The sequence below is a fragment of the Peromyscus eremicus genome, chromosome X (genome assembly GCF_949786415.1).
Source record: "Peromyscus eremicus chromosome X, PerEre_H2_v1, whole genome shotgun sequence".
NCBI classification, from domain to species: Eukaryota; Metazoa; Chordata; class Mammalia; order Rodentia; family Cricetidae; genus Peromyscus; species Peromyscus eremicus.
Window position 1 is genome coordinate 34841074 of NC_081439.1, and position 18803 is coordinate 34859876.

General features: G+C 49.6%; 2 protein-coding genes across 2 annotated transcripts in view; one reads left to right on the top strand and one right to left on the bottom strand.

The window, feature by feature from the left end:
• LOC131899765 (anomalous homeobox protein-like) overlaps positions 1-10725 on the bottom strand; it is a 28212-nt gene extending 17487 nt beyond the window's left edge. Inside the window, 2 exon segments of the mRNA XM_059251227.1 lie at positions 4152-4279; positions 10475-10725. Coding sequence (XP_059107210.1) covers positions 4152-4279; positions 10475-10723 — 377 coding nt within the window. The 5' untranslated portion in view covers positions 10724-10725.
• Positions 10726-11484: 759 nt separating this feature from the next.
• On the top strand, positions 11485-18603 carry LOC131899766 (uncharacterized). The gene is given in 4 exon segments (XM_059251228.1): positions 11485-11548; positions 15157-15309; positions 16119-16319; positions 16322-18603. Coding segments are annotated over 4 exon segments (2700 nt in total).
• Positions 18604-18803: the final 200 nt, after the last annotated feature.

Consider the following 18803-nt stretch of genomic DNA (forward strand, 5'->3'; position numbering starts at 1 on the left):
AGCTCAGACCATCCCTTTCCTTCAGGCCCAGTAGCATTACAGAGCTACTGACTCAGCACAACAGGGCTGTTTGCATAACCAGGTGCACTGAAGACTTGAGCAGAATTCCTTGTCCAAGCAGAGTCCCTTGGCAGGAGGAGAGAGGGGCAGGGCAGAGTTTTTGTAGAGACTGGCTCAGGCAGAGGAGTAAGGAGCAAGTTAAAGTTCTGCAGACTGTAGTTGGATCTGAATCAGGTCAGAAGACGAGAAGAGGGAAGAAAGACGAAAGAACAGGGGACGAAGATGAGATCAAAAGCAGAGGAGCTTAGTTATTAGGACAGAAACAGAATAAGCAGAGAGGAACTGAATGTCAGGACTGAACTGAAGCTGTATAGATAGAATTTTGTCTTAAGAGAAATAAAGCAAACAGACAAAAGGGCATGGTGTATATAGATTCCTTTCCCTCAGGAAACCCCCCACCAGACGTAGTGTCTTCTCCAGGCCCCCGGGAAAATTCCAATAGGCATTGGCTTCCATAACCTCATTAGGGAGTGGTTCTATTAGGGGTAGGTGTTGGGAGGAAGTGTGTCACTGTGGGGGAGGGCTTTGAGGTCTCCTATGATCAAGCCATTCCTGGTTCAGTTCATTTCCTGTTAGCTTCAGATCAAAACGTAGAACTCTCAGCTCCTTGTCAGCACCAGGTCTGCCTGCACAAGGCCATGTCCCGCAATGATGTAAAGGAACAGAACCTCTGAACTGTAAGCCACCCAGTCAAATGTTTTCCTATATAAGGTCATGGTTTCTCTATGCAGCAATAGAAAACTCCAACTGAGACAAAAGTTGGTACCAGGGACTTGGGTATTGCTGGGATAGGTCTGATGATGCTATTGTTTGAAGGAATCGTGGATCTTGTGGCTGTGCATTGGAAAAGCAGTTTAGCGCTTTAAGTACTTTTTTATTTTTTTTATTTTTTTACTTTTTTGGTTTTCGAAACAGGATTTCTCTGTGTAGCTTTGCGCCTTTCCTGGAGCTCACTTGGTAGCCCAGGCTGGCCTCGAACTCACAGAGATCCGCCTGGCTCTGCTTCACGAGTGCTGGGATTAAATGCGTGCGCCACCACCGCCCGGCTAGTTACTTTTTAATGGGTGATTCTAGTAGGAACATGGAAGACAGTGGTGCTGAGTGTGACTTCAGCTGTGGGTGCCTGGATCAAGTGTTTTCAGAGGAGAGGAATGTTATTATGTGGCCTGGAGACCAGTCGTGTGATATTTTGGTAAAGAACGTAGCTGCTTTTTACCCCTCTCTGAAAAGTCTGCCTGACGCTAAAGTGAAGAGTTTTGAATTAATATCTTTGGCATAGGAAACCTCAAAACAGCCTAGTATAGAATCTGTCATGTGGTTATTAGTGTTAACTCTAATGAAGATGTGTAATGAAAATGAGCAAGATGAGAAAGGAAACATACAAAATGTACAATTTGCAGAGAAAGGGAGCACCAGGAAATGGAATGGAGTTAAGTTCTGTGTTCAAGGATATAAACACATTAAGAAATGAAATAAAATGTGTGGTGACCTTGGGGCAAGATCCCACCCTGGTAAGTTTCCAAAATGTGAAAAGGAATGAAAGAAAAGCTTAGAACCAAGTTTGGTGGTGCACATCTTTAATCCCAGTACTCTAGAAACAGAGGCAGATGTTTCTCTGAGTTTGAGGCCAGCCTGGTCTACAGACCTGGTTTCAGAACAGGCAAGCTTAGGCAGTAAAGAAAACCATCAAAACCAGAAAGCTTGTGAAGATGTAATTGAACGAGGGGGCCATGTTCCAACCACAGCAAGCAGCAGATCTTTGCAGCTTCAGCCATGTGGTTCTGCCTTTAGAGTCAAGGACAGAAAAAAGGGGTTATGGAATTTGCCTCTGTGCCTAAAGAAAGTTTAGCCAAGGACGTGCATGTGTCAGGGATGTCCCTGAATGAGAAGTTATGTGTGAAGCTGTGAAGTTGGAGCCTGGATTTCCCTGGAGACCCCACGACGTTAGAGATGCTAGATCCATGGGATACCTCCTGAGGAGACCTGCAAACAGGGAGTGGAAACCAGCCCAAGAGAAAGAAGTGTATTGCAGTCAACAAAGCTGAACAGAGTTGGAGATCTGAAGAGTGTTTTGACATCAGATATGGAGATGCAAAATTTGGAGCTTGCCCAGCTGGTTTTCAGTGTTGCTCCTGCCCAGTATCTCCTCACTATGCTCCCTTCCCCACATTTTGGAATAGTAATGTATATCCTGTGCCATTATATGTTGAAAGTATGTGATCTGCTTTTTGATTCTGATTTTACAATTTTATAGGGGATTATGGTTAATAGATTGCGTGAATCTCAGAAGAGGCTTTGAACTTTAGACTTTTAAATAAGTTTGAGACTGTTCTAGACTATGTTGTCTTTCAAAGTTGACCTAAAGGCCTTTTGCATTATGATACTCTTACTAGCTTATGGGGCCAGGGTGTGGAATGTGGTAGTCGGAATGTAATTGGCCCCTGTTAAGTTCAGAGTGTGTGGTACTATTAGGAGTTTTGGCTTTGAAGGTGGAAGTATGTCACTTTGGGAGTGGGCTTTGAATTCGCCTATTCTCAGTCCACACCTATTTCAGTTCACTTCCTATTTCCTGTGGGTCAAGATGTAGACATCTCAGCTCCTTCTCAAGCACCATGTCCCACTATGATGACAACAGACTGAACCTCTGGAGTGTATGCCACACAACTGCATGATTTCCTAAGAATTGCTGTGGTCATGGTGTCTCTTCACAGCAGTAGAAACCCTATCTAAGACACCCAATAAAATTAAACACCTCATCCTAACATGAGATTTCCCCTTGTAACTTTATAACTGCCAATTTCCTATGTGCCATGTCTGTTTTCTTTCTATCCAGAGACAGTCCTTTGTCCTGCTCCGGAACAAATATCCCTGCCCCTTTACTTTGCTCCCTTCCCCTGTTCCTCTTTTACTCTTATCTCCTGTCTTTTTCTCTTATTCCTTTGCCCTCTGTCTCTCTTTGGCAAATAAATCTCCTTTATGCTGAGAACTTGGTCTGGAGGTATCTTGAGCCAATTCAAGGTTCCCTACATTTTCTCCGTTCTTGTCCAAGTGCTGGCCAGGTAGCACCTATGATCTGTTCAAATGAACCTCCCTCCCCCCTCAACCCCAAAGCAAAGACCTAATTCTCTCAGTCGTCTTACTGTCTCAATAGCCACACAGGAAGAAATCAACTTTATTTCTTTTCTATTGCCCCTGAATTTACCCACTGCCTAACAGTAAGAGATCACAACTTGATCTATACCCACAACCTCCAAGCACCTAGCACTCCGGGGGACACTTCACAAACACAGGGGCAAGACGCTATGACTGCTTAGCTGCGGTCTGCTGGCCTATCAGGCTTTGGGGTGACATGAACATATCCACTATCTCAAGGCTGATTTCTTACTGAACTTCCGAGGACCTGTCTCACACTGACAATATCTGGTTATGCTCTCCGGTCAAGAAGGAAATCCCCTCTTCTTCCTACAGTGAGTCAACCCTGTGACTCAGGAAGCCTGCATTACTCAGAGCATCAAAGCCTTCAGTCCTCTTACTCAGGTGAGAGGCCCCGGATGAAGAACACACGTTCCACCATCTCAGTGTCTAGGGAACCCTGGTCTGTATCTCCCACACAAAACCTCAGGCAGGTAACTTGACTATCCCATGACAGCTTTCTCTTCCATAAATGATGAAGGTGAGACTAATACTGATGACATTGTCATACTACGGCCCCCAGGGTCTAGCCTGATGCCTACACATAGGGATTAGATGATGTGAGGAACAGCTATGCAAAATTCAGTTGCGCTTCATTCTCACCGTTCCTAGTCACAGGATCCTTGTCTAGTGATGATTGGAAGTAGAGACAGACAGGATGCCAGCTGCGTGCAGCCCTCTACTTCCAGCTACCATGTAACAGGTGACAGTTGGAGTTGTGACTGTGTGATGGGCCTACCAGGGTGTGACAAATGCTGACGTCATGATGTTCACTACATTGTAATAAATACTGCTAAGGTGACTTCCTGTCCCTGTTTCCTCAGCCCCTTGGGGTTCGGATGGCACATCCCAACCCTGGAAGACCCATGGTGCCAGCACAGAGGGCAATCATCAAGTACCTCTTCCTACAGCGAAACTTCTGTCCCGGGCTCAGCTTGGAGACACACAGCCTCCTCATGGTCAGGTGATAGTGGACGTCATTCCAGACTCGTACCAGCTCCTGGCTGCCTCCTGGCACCCGACAGCCCTGTAAGGAAAGCCTGCTGAAACCCAGTCACCCTACACAACCTGGAGTGTGTGAGAATTGGTCGTGAGCACCAACCCAGCCTATGGGCAAGGCAGTCATTGGGATCTGAACCACTGGTCCAGCAACCACCAATGTCAGTTCAACATACAAGCCCTTCAATCCAGCAGGCCCTGGGGAAGTGCGGCCTGATTCAGCCGGTAACCGCACAGGCCTGCCAAATCTGTCATGCCAGCCCTGAGTAGCTCACAGGCCTATTTCCTAATCTTGAACCCTTCAACCCTCCAAACTTCTAAGTAAGCCCAGCTTCCACTCAACCACACAAGTATGGAGAACAAGGTATGGTGGTTTTACTACGCCTTGTTCTCCTTCTCTTGCCCGGGGCAAGCACTCCCTCCATGAGTTTCTAGTCCCACTGCAGGGTTTACTGTCACCAATGCCACTAATTGCCTTTCTGTAGTCACCTCAGCTGAACCGTGTACTCCCTGTCTGTTCACTACATTCCTCCTGCGTGATTCTGTGTTATCATGTTGACAGAGGCTGGCCTGCACCTCGCCATTGTCTTTCCTCTGCCTCCGGAGTGTTGAGATTACAGCTATGCATCTCTATGTTAAGCTTCAGGTCAGGTGTCCGTATCAAATGCGTCACTGCATCTGTTGTGTGACAGTTTCCTCCCAGATTAAAGCATTCCGTCCTACAGGGGAGGTCCTAAAGCAGGACAGTAAACAACTACTAAAAAATACAGCCTCAAGGCCTTCCTGAAACTGACCAGATTCACTGGGGCCCATCCTGGGGGAGTAAGCAGAGCTCAACTGCCAAGAAGATTCTGAGATACAGTAGAGCCAAGATCAAAGAACACTCACAGCTAAGCTAAGCCACAAACAAGACTCTGGGACCAGACCAGCTGCCCGGAAGAAGGAGAATGCAGGCAAGCTTCCTAGAAGATGTTCAGACCAACAAAGGCACCTGGAAAGGACACCCGCTAACCAGTTGGTTGGTGCTGGGGTGGACCTTGGTGATGCAGCTGTCTTTGAGTCGTTTCTGCTCCAATAAGTAACCCACACCCATAGTCCTGTAAGTAACCCATATAAAACTCTTTGATTCACCAAACTGGATACCAAGTAGTATCCATCCTTTGGTCTGTCATGGGTTCCCTTTCTGGGGTGAGTAGACGAGTGTGTTTCGTCTCCCTAGAAAAATCTTTTGTCAAACAACTTAACTGGAGCCCAAACAGAGACCTGACAGAACCAAAGAGTCGTTGACGAGGAGTGAGTACATGAGTCTCCTGTGCATGCAAGTCATGCACCTGAGGCTGCACAGCCAGAGGGGCGAGCATCCACAAGGGAAGCTCCAATACACTTGTCTGTTCCTGTGTCGTGGGTGGAGTGTGCTTTTGTGCTCTGAAAGCAGTGGCATGGTTCTTGCTGTGGGTAGTGAGACATGCAACTAAGGCTGAGTCCTCAGGATTAGGAGTGCCTGTGGGAATAATCCCAGGATGGCGTTCTTGCTTGTGTGGTGTGGGGGTGGCATGCCGAACTGAAGAGCGGGGTCCACCACATGAATACGGAGATGTGATGAAAACAGTTAAAGGTTCAGAGGAAATTCCGCAGCTTTGATATTAGCGCACAAGTTTGGAGACTGGTAGCAAGCAGCAGAGGTTGCCTGTCGTCCAGCGTTGTGTGCAACAGAAATATGTCCGAAGCTGGGATGGCAGCCAAGCGGGAACTTGTTCGCAACAAGAAAGGGATATGCAGATAGCCTCCTCAACTACAGTTGCTGATGTGGCAAACAAAGTAGATAAAAGGATGAGAGGGAGATGGTAAAAGCAGTAGAAGGTACTCCTCAGGTCCTACCTGTAGCATAAAAGTGGGAGAATCTGCAATCCAGCATGCAGATGGGGGATTAAGCATGGTCCAATGCAAGAAACAAGTGTGGTCAGGAAATACTCAGCGTGGGAATTGCTGGAATGAGAGAAGACTTTTAAATAAGTGATGGAGCAGTCTGTCTCAGCCTGGCTTGTGAGATCATGGGGCATGGGAGTGGATGGCATCAGTCTGACTGCAGTGGAAGCAGGAAAACTGAGTAAGTAGCCACCCCTCCTTAAGTGAAAGGCTGCTTAACCCGAGGCTTTCTGAGAGAAACCCATCACTGATGGGCCGGCATTGCAAAGCCATTAGGAAGACTCGGTTATCTCCCTCTGAAGTCCCACAACTAACAGGGGCTGGAGGACCACAGAGGAGGAGCAGACACTATGGAGGGAACCAGGAGTAGAAGGAGCTGTGTTTGAAGCCCAGTTCACTGGACCAGACAGAACCATGTTCATGGAGAAGTTAAAGAAGAGGCTGACCCAGCAGGGACCTCGAGGTTGCCGGTAGGATGGAGCTTTAGTGGCTTTGCTGAGCCCTTTGGTGGGCAGTATCTTGATCACGTGGGAAAGGCTTTGGTAGATCCCAGTAACTTAGACCAGCACGTTAAAGGGTGTCTGTAAAGTGAGGGAGCAACCCAGAGGAGGTAACAAAATGGGAGAGCAGAGAAAGAGGTATATCTGGGTTCCTCAAGACAAGTGTGACTGGATTTGAGTCGAGCTGGAGTTCTTACGGAAAGAAATAAGAAAACCTAAATGGTGTGCTACGGAGCCCCTGGAATCTTTAAGGCCCAAGGAGCAGTTCACAGAAGGCACCCTTGATAGAACAATACAAGTGAAGAGGATCAAGCCTGTCCCAGGGGTGGGCAATTATAGTCCCAGACTAGGGACTGTAAATTCCCCTCAAGCTAAAGGTAATGCTAATGGTGGAAACTGTTTGCCCAGTCTGGAACTCCCCAACAGCAGGATGTTGAGAATGGAAGGCAAAGGCTACAGCTACATCCACAGTGCCAACCCGGAGAGTCAGCAGGTGCAGCAGAGGAGAACAAGACCATGTTCCCCTTTTGTACTGTCTGGTAGGTCTGAGCAGATTAAGTCAGGCCCACTGACTTTATCAGGTGTAGAGAAATGTAGGGAAGCTCCGAGAAAGAGCTCTAGGATATGGATTGTATTGACGGAGAGAGAATGACCAAAGATTACAGATGAACGGATAGCCCACTCGAGCTCGTGACTCTGGCACACTTTGCCCTTCCTCCGTATTTCCTCTGCCTTGCTAAAAACAAAACAAATAAACAAACAACAACAAACAAAAAACCCCAAACCATTAGATTACATTCCTAAAGCTAGCCTCCAAGGTCTGTTCCCTTATTTGTCCACTTCCTCCTCCTGAGGCTGACTACCAAGGTCCAGCTATCAAAGTGTTGAAGTCCAGCAATCAAAAGCCCCCAGGCACGCCCCCATTAGTTCACCTAATTAGCATACCCAAGTCAAAATATATCACTGCATCCTAGCCGATGCTAACACAGGCCTCCCCTTTTTCTCTCCTTAAAAATTTCACCTGAAAGGTCATTTGCTTTTGCCTGAGTCACAGAGCAACCACATTAACTTTTCTTCCCTGACTAACAGAGGATTCCTCTGGTGTTTAGGTGTGGTTTGTGCCTAGGATCTGGGAGGGAGCCCCCGCTGTCCGGGAGCCTCCTACAACAGAGAGCTAATTAGTCAGTGCCACCTATCCATGCTTTGTACCCAACCTTGATCCGTGGGAGAAGCTACTCAGCACGGAACCTTTTCATACTGTATCAGACCTTGACTGTGTCTGGCTTTAGTATCTTCTTAGTCAGGAACCTCTGGGATCTCCTGACCCTTGCTGGGAAGAGATGACAACAGACTTTCCAAGTGCTTCTCAAGGTTATCTTTGTAACTCCACTATTTATGATGGGATGGTGGTTCGGGATGTCGCCTTGCCCTGCCCATCCTCTGGCAAACGTTTTGTTACATAGAAGACACAATGCTAACCTCTGAGGGTTTTGCAGATTAGGAAAGCCATGGGAGAGACAACCAGGTGCAATGGTACTTCCACCTACCTACTACCCAAGTGTGGCTGGCTTAACTGAAATCCAAAAGGACACTCCCAGAGGCTATAAGGTTATTGAATGAAACCCCTAGTTCCAGGGGGGGACGACCTCCTCATGAGTCATCGGCCAGGAAGTTCTGGAGAACCCGCAAACCATAGAGGCTATTGCTACTGCTGTTGACTGTATGCCAAAATCAGAGCCTATTGCTGAAGACACCACATGCATATCCTTTGATTGTAGGACACGGAACAATCAAACTGGCACTGAGCTGGAAACTCCCAGCCTGCTGTCTGGGGTTCATACTGCCAGAGGTGGCTGGGCAAGCTGCGGGTGTAGAGGACTGTCACCGACGTTCCTGTTTGGCTATGGACCCTGTGTGCTAAAACATTGGCATGCCAGGCAGGATATGCCTGTTTGTGCTAGAGTGGGTAAGCCCAACAGCGTTCTGACTGGACTTAAGGACTGCTCCACAAGAGAGAGCTCACATCTGGGAAGGTAAGGCAGGACAAAAACCTGTGTCTGGGGAGGCCAGAGGTCCCAATGGGGAAGCACCTATGATAGTTTGACTAGATGGATGTGATGAGCCTGTCAAACCATCTTCTAAACCTGCATTTCTGCCCATACTACACTGTTAGCGAGAGCCTCATAACCACTGGTGAGGTTCCACAGAAAACGTGACTGTTACTGTGGCATGGGGCTTATTTCTTAGTCCCGAGTGGACATCTAGAGTTGCCTCCTCCAGGGCTCATGGAACATTGCAGGAGAGGGGGAGGAAAGAATGCAAGAGCCAGAGCAAGGGCTGGAGTGTTGTGTAACAGTTGCCTCTGAGACACAAACATTCCATCCTGCAGGGGAGCTCCTTAAACAAGGAGGTAAACAGCTAAAAACAAAAGTAACTTCAGAAATTCACTATGCTCCTCCCTGGGAGCCAGAGTAAACAGACCTGAGCTGCAAAGGAGACTCTGAGACCAGCCCAGCTGCCTGGAAGAGATTCAGACCAAGTTGGACCTTGCTGTAGTCCATAACTTGGTCTACTGTGGGTTCCCTGTCTGGGGTGATTAACAAGTGTGTTTTGTCTCCCCAAGAAAAGTTTTGTCTCAAAACTCCACCTTCGCTCATCACTTGGCGAGGGATTACCACCAAATAAGCATTTTCTCTGGCGCCCAACGTTTGTGCTACGAATTCTTGAAAAGCTACTTGGCTAGGGCCTTGCGGGGCCCAGCTCAGACCCGACCTATACGTTGCCAGTTGTGGTGGCGCATGCTGGTAGGATTTACTGAAGGAGGCAGAGGCAGGAGGATCACAGTTTGAGGCCGGCCTAGGAGGCTTGGGAGAAGCTTCAGCTTCTTTTAAAAAGGAATTACTTGTTTTAAATAAGATAAGTAATGAAAATTTTTTGTCTGAATTTGTCAAATGTTACTGGACTGGACATTGTTAATATATATAATGGAGTTTTTTGCCTGAATCTGTCAAATGTTAACGGACTAGACCTCATTTATGTAATCTTGACTTATTGGACATAATTTTTCTTGTATTAGTTATAAGCTTTTTTAATTTTAGACAAAAAGAGAGGAAATGTGGTGGTATTGTGTTCCCCAAAATATTGTGTACCTTAATAAACTTATCTGGGGTCAGAGAACAGAAAAGCCACAAGATACTTAGGCTAGAAAATGTTGGCACACGCCTTTAATCCTAGCATTCCAGAGACAGAAATCCCTCTGGATCTCTGTGTGTTCAAGGAAGCATTGGAAACAGCCAGGCATGGTGACTCACGCCTTTAATCCCAGAAAGCAGCCTTTAATCCCAGGGAGTGATGGCAAAATCAGAAAGGTATATAAGGCGTGAGGACCAGAATCTAGAAGCATTTGGCTGGTTAGGAGGCATTTGGCTGGTTAAGCATTCAGGCTTTTGAGCAGCAATTCAGCGGAGAGCCATTCGGATATGAGGACACAGAGGCTTCCAGTCTGAGGAAACAAGACCAGCTGAGAAGTTGGCCAGGTGAGGTTAGCTGTGGCTTGTTCTGTCTCTCTAACCATCCAGCATTCACCCCAATAACTGGCCTCAGGTTTGATTTTATTAATAAGAACTTTTAAGATTCATGCTACAATTTTCTAAAAGGGTAGTTACCTAGCTTACCAAGCTAGTCATTACTTGGTCAAGTCAGAGTGGGCTGTCCTGCCTCAGCTCATGACACCATGGGTGTGGTGGAGGCTGCTGTGACCCACTTCTCCTGTGCCGCCCACCATACCTTCATCATACCTGTAGAATCTGGAGGGTTAACAGCCGCTGCTCTTGATGGATCAGGACCTGAGTACACACCAGGGCCATGTCTACGTTGTTTAGCAGGTCCCAACGATGCTGGCTGTCCAGAATGGCTTTAACCAGATGGAGCACCTGAACAGGGTTGTGTTTGAAGTCCCGACACAGCTTCCCCGCGAGGGTCACCAACTCTGGTGGGGGAGGGGGAGCGTCCCCACGCTCCCTAAGCAGCCTCAGGAAGTTCTCCATCTTGCAACAACAGCTCTGCCAACACAGAACATTCAGAGTAACACTGATACCAACCCTGTTCTAGCCATGAGTCTTCAGACCAACTCCAGAAGGCAGGTGACGTGAGAGCCTCAGGCTATACCACTTCCGAGGTAGGGGAACTCACCTGAGAAAAGCTAGGGTGGTCTCACACATCCTTCTTCCTATTCCCCCTAATAGCAGCGTCCTTAAGGAAGCAGCTGTGTACAGGCCACTGAACAGGGAGGGCACTCTGCAACCCCCCAGTCTCACCTTTCTGCGCCTTAACCCTTCCCCTGGCCTGATCCTTTCTTCTCCTTTCCCTTCCTATGATCCAGGCTTTCAAGGAAGCTAGGATTGCATTTCCATTTGCTCTTCACTGTGGCATCTGTGAGTTTCCCAGAGGCCCCAACATCTGCCACGTGGGTGACAAGGCATTCACCTAACCACGGCAGTCGCTCTTCTCACAGTTAGTGACACAGATTTCCAGGACTAAATGCTGGGTCCTAGAACATCTTACAACAGTAGGAAGCTACAAGGGGAGAAAGCGAATTCACAGGCATGAAGAGTTCCCACCTTAGGGCATTGGTGCAGCATGTGGATGGCAGATTTTCAGACATGAAACCTATTCACGGAGATTCCATTTCTGTGGAATACACTCCAAAAGTGAAGCCGAGAACAGGCCGCCAGCACAGAACCTAGCATGTTGCCCCCAGGAGCCTCTCCCAGGCCGGCTGGTTCTCTCACGCACTGGGGTCTACACCATGTGCCTCATCAGCCCTCAACAGAAGGTTCGGCTCTCACAGGCCGGGAACAAGGCTATCTCAGGTTTTGTTCAGTGCCTCAGCTCCCTGCTGTATCAGGGACAGGGTCAATGCCTCATGAGACCACCCGTGTCTGAGGAAGAAAGGGGCTCCCCCTGAAACCCCACCCAGGCTGGGACCAGAGGGCCAGACCATGTTGCTGGGTACCTTTCCAAAACGATGCTCCCTCGGAGGAAGAGGCTTGCAAATGCTAGACTTCAAACATGTAATGTGGAGCTGAGGAGCGCAGTAGTCAGGGCACAGCAGCCTGGCTTTCTGGACACCAACACCCAGGGATCTACACGAGGCACCTCCCCACAATAACGCCCCACCCTATCCTCTTCCTCCAGCTCCTCCCTGAAACCCCCCTCAGACCACTGGCTCCCCAGATCTGCAAACAATAGCTACAAAGTATCCAAACTTCAGCCTCGGCTGGCTCAGGACAGAGGCCCCTGCAAGACTGGGGGAAGTGCCAAGATACAAAGACCCCTGATTCTTAGCAAGATGGCGGTGAAGTTGGTCCAGGACATACCCTGTTGCATCCTCATGGTGCCTATACTGGATGACAAGTTGGGGTCACTCTGGTCCTCTGTGTTGCTTGACTTGTCCCTGGTCACATGGGAGTGTGGGCATTCCTGACACAAACCCTGAGGACTGGCAAGTTGGGGGCCTTGGCAGGGCTGTAGCATAGCCCGTTCTAGGATTCTTCATGTACTCAGAGTGTGGGAATTCACCTTCTATGGCTGTGGAATACAGGGAGCTTGGGGGTTCTGGGCAAACTAACTCCAGACACTGTTTTCCAGACCGGACTAAGCAAGTTTTCTGATAGTCTAGCAAGTATACAGATGGTATTCAATAGCCCGAAGGAGAAAAATGTCCTGCTCAGTGCCCTGGAGATCACAGCCCAGGCACACTATAGGTTCAGAGTCCCATGAGACTCTCCTTAACCCACGTTGTATGTTTAAGCATGCTTAATACCATCCTGAGGATGGGATCCTGGTGATCAGAAATTCTAATCAGGACACTTGGCCATGTCACACGGTACAACCAAATGGATGAGGATGCTTGACCATGCCTCCTGGTACAACCCAATGGATGAGTGTTGTGAACCTATTTGGAAAGTAATGGTAAAGTTACATACAGCACATTAAACCATGATTCTTTCTGGAGAAACAGCACTTGTTTTTGTTTTATGAATTGCTATTGTTTGGATTTGGGTTTTTTGAGACAGGGCCTCATTGTAGACCAGGCTGGCCTCTAACTAGCTATAATGACAAGGATGACCTTGAACTCAGAGTGTAGAAAAGATAACCTGGAACTCCGATGCTCCTGCCTCTGGGATTGCAGTGGAGGAATGCTCAATCAATGTAGTATATCTTTAAAATACATATAATATATATTTATCTATTATATAAATATATATAACAAGCAGTTCTCACCTTCCGCCACGTGGATCCCAGGATCAAACTCAGGTTGTCAGACTTAGCGGCAAGCACCTCCATTTGCTGAGCCTTCTCATCACACCCTCCTCTCTTTCTGTCTGTTTGCTTGCCATGCCTTACATATGTGCGATTTAGATTCTGCAAGGAAGTTCTGACTTCCCGAAACTGCTCCTGTGCAGACTTGGTGGCAAATATTATCTTGGCGTTTTTTCTTGACCTATTTATAAAGTCTCTGCCTTCATTTAACTAAGTGTGAAATCTTATGTTTCTGCAGAGGAACCTAAATATTTTGTCTTCTGTTTTGTTGTTTTGATTCAACTGGTAAACACATATCCACCAGTATTCATGGCTTGTCAGTGTAAGCTTTCAGACATGCCTTCAAAGGGTGCTGCTTTACGCACATTACAACAATCACAACAATTCCAAAAGCTGAAGGATCAAGTGAGCTGATAGATGGATATTGCCTTTTTAAAGGAAACTAATGATTGCTCAATTGTGTCAAATGTTTGCCCTTGTCAGGCTAAGAAGATGATACAGGCACAGACACGTTTAGGGGGAATTAAGCCAGGCTGTTTGACCGTGTGCTTCTCATTTTAAAACAAGAGTAACCATGAGTTGCCACAGGTGGGAAGCTTGCTGTGCCCACTCTCATGTGTCCTGGGACAGTGGACAGGCATGTCTGTGTCTCTGAGCTCTGAGGTGGCCATTTATAGAACAACCGACGTGGTGTGACAGAGCTGGCCCCTCACATACATGTTGTAGGGAATTTCTTCCTCCACGAGGGGCAGAGTTCTGTAGTTAGGTTCTGAATGGACCACAAGGCATTTTCAAAGGACTGAATTGAAAGACCCCCAGCCTCCCCGCCTAACATAGCTTGGCTCAGCTGCTTTTGAATAAAGCCTGAGAGGTACTGAGGAGCTCAGTTAGCCACCTAGCCCCAGAGCGAGGAACTAAAAGGTCAGAAAAAGGTTCGGAAAACACCCTGTACCCTAGACAGAAGCTCGGGCAGAAACCACGAGCTGACCTGGGTTTGAACCTGGCCTCATCCAATCAGAACTGGCCTCATTTGCATCATCCAATCAAAACTCTGTAACCAGGCTTCTTGTTTCTGTACCCGTGCCCGACCCTATAAAAACCCTCTGCTCCAGCCCGTGCGCGCGCCAGTCCCTTGAGCTTCTTGAGAGACTGTGTCGCCCCGGGTACCCGTGTTCCGGAATAAAGCCTCTTGCAGTTTGCATCTGATTCGTGGTTTCGGTGTGTTCCTTGGGCAAGGGTCTCTCCTGAGGGAAGACTGCCTTCGGGGGGTCTTTCATTTGGTGCATTGGCCGGGAAAAGAGACCCCCTGCCTCGGGACCACCGACCCACTGTCAGGAGGTAAATTGGCCGGCCACTGTCTGTCTTGTCCCAGTCTGTCTACTTGTTTTCTGTTCTCGTCGGGCGCCCTAATTCAGGTCCAGGTAATTCAGGTCAGGTCAGGTACAGGTCAGCTGAGTCGGTGGGGGCTGAAGGAGCTGACGGGCTCAGACTTCGCCCACCAAGACCCTCCACGGGTCACGGGAAGTCCCCTGGAAGACGTTCCAGGGGTCACGGTTTTTCGGGGCCACTCCCGTATCAGAAGGATACGTGGTGCTGGTAAGAGAACGGAGATCGAGGTTCCTCCGTTTCCCCATCTACGGAGAGCGAGGTTCCTCCGTTTCAGGTTCAGGTAATTTAATTTCTGCTTTCGGTTTTACGCCGAAGCCGCGCAGCGCGAATTTCTGTCGTCGGTCTTGTCTTTTTGTTTATTGTTACTTGTCTAACACTTCTTTATCTAGAGACCACCATGGGGCAGACCGTCACCACCCCATTGAGCCTAACCACGGACCACTGGTCTGATGTTAAGGCCCGAGGAAGCAATGAAGGTGTCATTGCTAAAAAGAAAAAAACGGATCACCCTCTGCAAGGCCGAATGGGTCATGATGAATGCTGGCTGGCCGCGAGAAGGATCCTTTAACCTCTCTCTTATTTTACAGGTGGAGGGCAAGGTTTTTGGCCCCTAATCCTTATGGACACCCCGACCAGGTCCCATACATCGCCATCTGGAGGTCTCTGGTATAAAACCCATTTTTATGGGTCAAGCCTTTCCTTACACAGCTCCCTCCAGTCTCTGGGCCCCCTGTCCTCCCTCCGGACCCTAACTCCCCTCTCATAGATCTCCTGGTAGGGGAGCCCCCTCCCCATCAGGCTGGACCTGCTCAGCGTCCAGCCGCCGCGGGGGCGGCTTCCGCCACCGTGGAGGAGGCGGCAGCGGCGGCAGCATTAGCGGCCGTGATTCGGCCGTTGGCAGATGCTGAGGTTTACGACTGTCAGCAGCTCCTGCAGACCCTCTTAACAGTAGAGGAAAAGCAGAGAGTTTTCCTGGAGGCCCGGAAGCAGGTTCCAGGCGACGACGGGAGGCCATCCCAACTCCCGAATGTCATCGATGCAGCTTCTCCCTTGATTCGCCCTAACTGGGATTTCAATACGCCTGAAGGTAGGGAGCATCTACGTCTCTATCGCCAGTTGCTCTTAGCGGGTCTCCGAGCGGCCGCTAGAAGGCCTATGAATGTGATAGAAGGGAAGAGAATGTGATAGAAAGGAAGAGGATGTGATAGAAAGGAAGGGAATGTGATAGAAAGGAAGGGAAAAGGAAGGGAATGTGACACAGGGAGAGGAGATTTAAGGGAATGTGATACAGGGAAAGGAAGGGAATAAAGGAAGAGACACCCGCTGCATTTAAATTGCAGCGGTTGGAGGGTTTATAGGTGTTAGGGTTGCCAGACCTAATGAAGGAAGCAGAGAAGAGAGAAACTCCTGAAGAGCGTGAGGAAAAGAGATGGCAGAAACAAGAGGAAAGGGATAGGAAACAGCATAGGGAGATAAAGAAAATTCTGACCGCCGTTGTATCTCAGAGACAGCGGAGAGAGGGAGACAGGTCGGGAGAACGAAGGAGGCCACCCCTAGATAAAGATCAATGTGCTTGCTGCAAGGAGAAGGGACACTGGGCCCGAGAATGCCCCAAGAAGCCACAAGGACCCCGCCGGCCCAAGCCCAAGACCGTGGACCTCCTTAGTCTGGGGGACTAGGGGGGTCGAGGCCAGGAGCCCCCCCCTGAGCCTAGGATAACCCTCAAGATCGGGGGGCAGCCCGTGACCTTCCTGGTTGATACTGGTGCCGAACATTCAGTCCTAACTCATGCCGGAGTGCCTCTTAGTCGGCATTCTGCACTGGTGCAGGGGGCAACTGGAAACAAGAGATATTATTGGACTATCGAGAGAAAAGTTCAACTGGCTTCAGGGCAAGTAACTCACTCCTTTCTGCACATACCTGAATGCCCCCTCCGCTGTTAGGACGGGACCTACCAACCAAATTAAAGGCGCAAATCTATTTTGATGAGAAGGGACCGAGGGTCAGGGGTCCTAAAGGAGACCCTATACAAATCTTTGCCCTCAATTTAGAGGAAGAATACCGTTTGTTTGAGTCAGAACCCCCGGAGAAATCACCTGAGGAGCTACAGAACTGGTTGAGAGAGTTTCCTCGCGCCTGGGCAGAGACTGGGGGCCTGGGGTTGGCACGCGATCAGCCACCGCTGATGATCTCATTAAAGGCCTCCTCGACTCCCGTTTCAATCCGACAATACCCAATGTCACGGGAAGCTCATGAGGGAATCCAACCCCATATCCGGAGGCTCCTGGACCAAGGGGTACTGAAGCCCTGTCAGTCCCCATGGAACACCCCTCTTTTGCCTGTTAGGAAACCAGGGACAGGGGACTATAGGCCAGTCCAGGATTTGAGAGAGGTCAATAAGCGAGTGGAGGACATACACCCCACGGTGCCTAACCCTTACAACCTCCTGAGTACCCTCCCACCGACGCACGTCTGGTACACGGTATTAGACCTGAAAGATGCCTTCTTCTGCTTGAGACTGCACCCTAAAAGCCAACTACTGTTTGCTTTTGAATGGAGAGATCCAGAGCAGGGACTCTCGGGACAGCTGACCTGGACCTGGCTCCCTCAAGGCTTCAAAAATAGCCCAACCCTCTTTGATGAGGCCCTGCATGCAGATCTGGCTGGGTTCCGAGTCGAGCATCCAACCCTGACCTTGCTCCAGTACGTAGATGACTTACTCCTGGCAGCCAGGAGTCAGGTCGAGTGCCTAGAGGGCACTCGGGCTTTACTGGCCAGGCTTGGACAGAAGGGCTACAGAGCCTCGGCCAAAAAGGCACAAATTTGCCGAGACAAGGTTACTTACCTGGGCTACACCCTGACTGGGGGGCAGAGATGGTTGACGGAGGCAAGGAAAGAGACAATACTCTCCATTCCCCCTCCTCGTAGCCCCCGCCAAGTACGGGAATTCCTGGGTACGGCTGGGTACTGCCGCTTATGGATCCCCGGGTTCGCCGAATTGGCCGCCCCCCTATATCCCCTCACTAGACCAGGGGTAATGTTCCAATGGGGAGAGGAACAGCAGGAGGCATTCCAACGGATCAAACAGGCCTTACTTGAGGCCCCGGCTCTGGGTCTGCCAGATATTACCAAGCCGTTTGAACTGTTTGTAGATGAGAACTCGGGTTATGCTAAAGGGGTACTGGTGCAAAAACTGGGACCTTGGAAGAGACCTGTAGCATACTTGTCTAAGAAGTTAGACCCCGTGGCCACAGGATGGCCTCCCTGCCTCCGCATGGTGGCAGCCATTGCAGTTCTACTCAAGGATGCCGGGAAACTGACCCTAGGCCAGCCCCTGACTGTACTGGCCTCCCATGCCGTGGAGGCCTTGGTCCGACAACCGCCAGATAGATGGCTTTCCAACGCCAGGATGACTTATTACCAGGCCTTACTCCTGGACTCAGACCGGGTCACGTTCGGACCCATAGTCTCCCTTAACCCTGCCACCTTGCTGCCGCTGCCTAGCCCATCTATAGAGCATGATTGCCTCCAGATTTTGGCCGAGGCACATGGCACCCGCCCTGACCTGACGGATCAGCCGCTTAAGAACTCAGACGTCGTCTGGTACACAGATGGGAGCAGCTTCCTGGAAGGAGGAGAACGCAGGGCCGGGGCAGCTGTCACCACTGAGTACGAAGTGATATGGGCCTCGGCCCTCCCGCCTGGGACTTCGGCCCAGCGGGCGGAACTGATCGCCCTCACCCAGGCCCTTCGGATGGCAGAAGGTAAGAAGCTCACCATGTATACAGATAGCAGATACGCCTTTGCCACTGCACATGTCCATGGTGAAATCTACCGGCGGAGAGGCCTGCTAACATCCGCAGGTAAGGAGATCAAGAACAAGAAAGAAATCCTGGACCTCCTGAAGGCCCTGTTTCTTCCGCTCCAGCTTAGTATTGTCCACTGCCCAGGGCACCAAAGAGACAACTCCAAAATAGCCAAGGGAAACCGGCTGGCGGATTTGACCGCCCGGACAGTGGCATCCCAGCCAACAGGGAGTAGCCAGTTAATGGCTATACAGGACACCCCGGAGCCTCCTCCGCCCGGGAGAGAGCCCATGCCATACAGCCCCGAGGACCATGAGCTAGCAAAGAAAATGGGGGCGGACTGCGACCCGCAGAGGCAAGCCTATATATTAGGGGATCGGGTGGTCATGCCAACCTCCCATACCTGATATATGCTGAGGTTCCTTCATGAACTGACCCATTTGAAAGACCCTGCTGGACAAAAATACTGGGACTGTGCTAAACCAGGACCGGGTGCCTCAGCAGGTATCTTCCACCTGCCCAGCCTGTGCTCAGGTCAATGCAGGAAAGATTCATCTAAACAAAGGGGCTCGTCAACGAGGGTATCGCCCAGGTGTACATTGGGAAA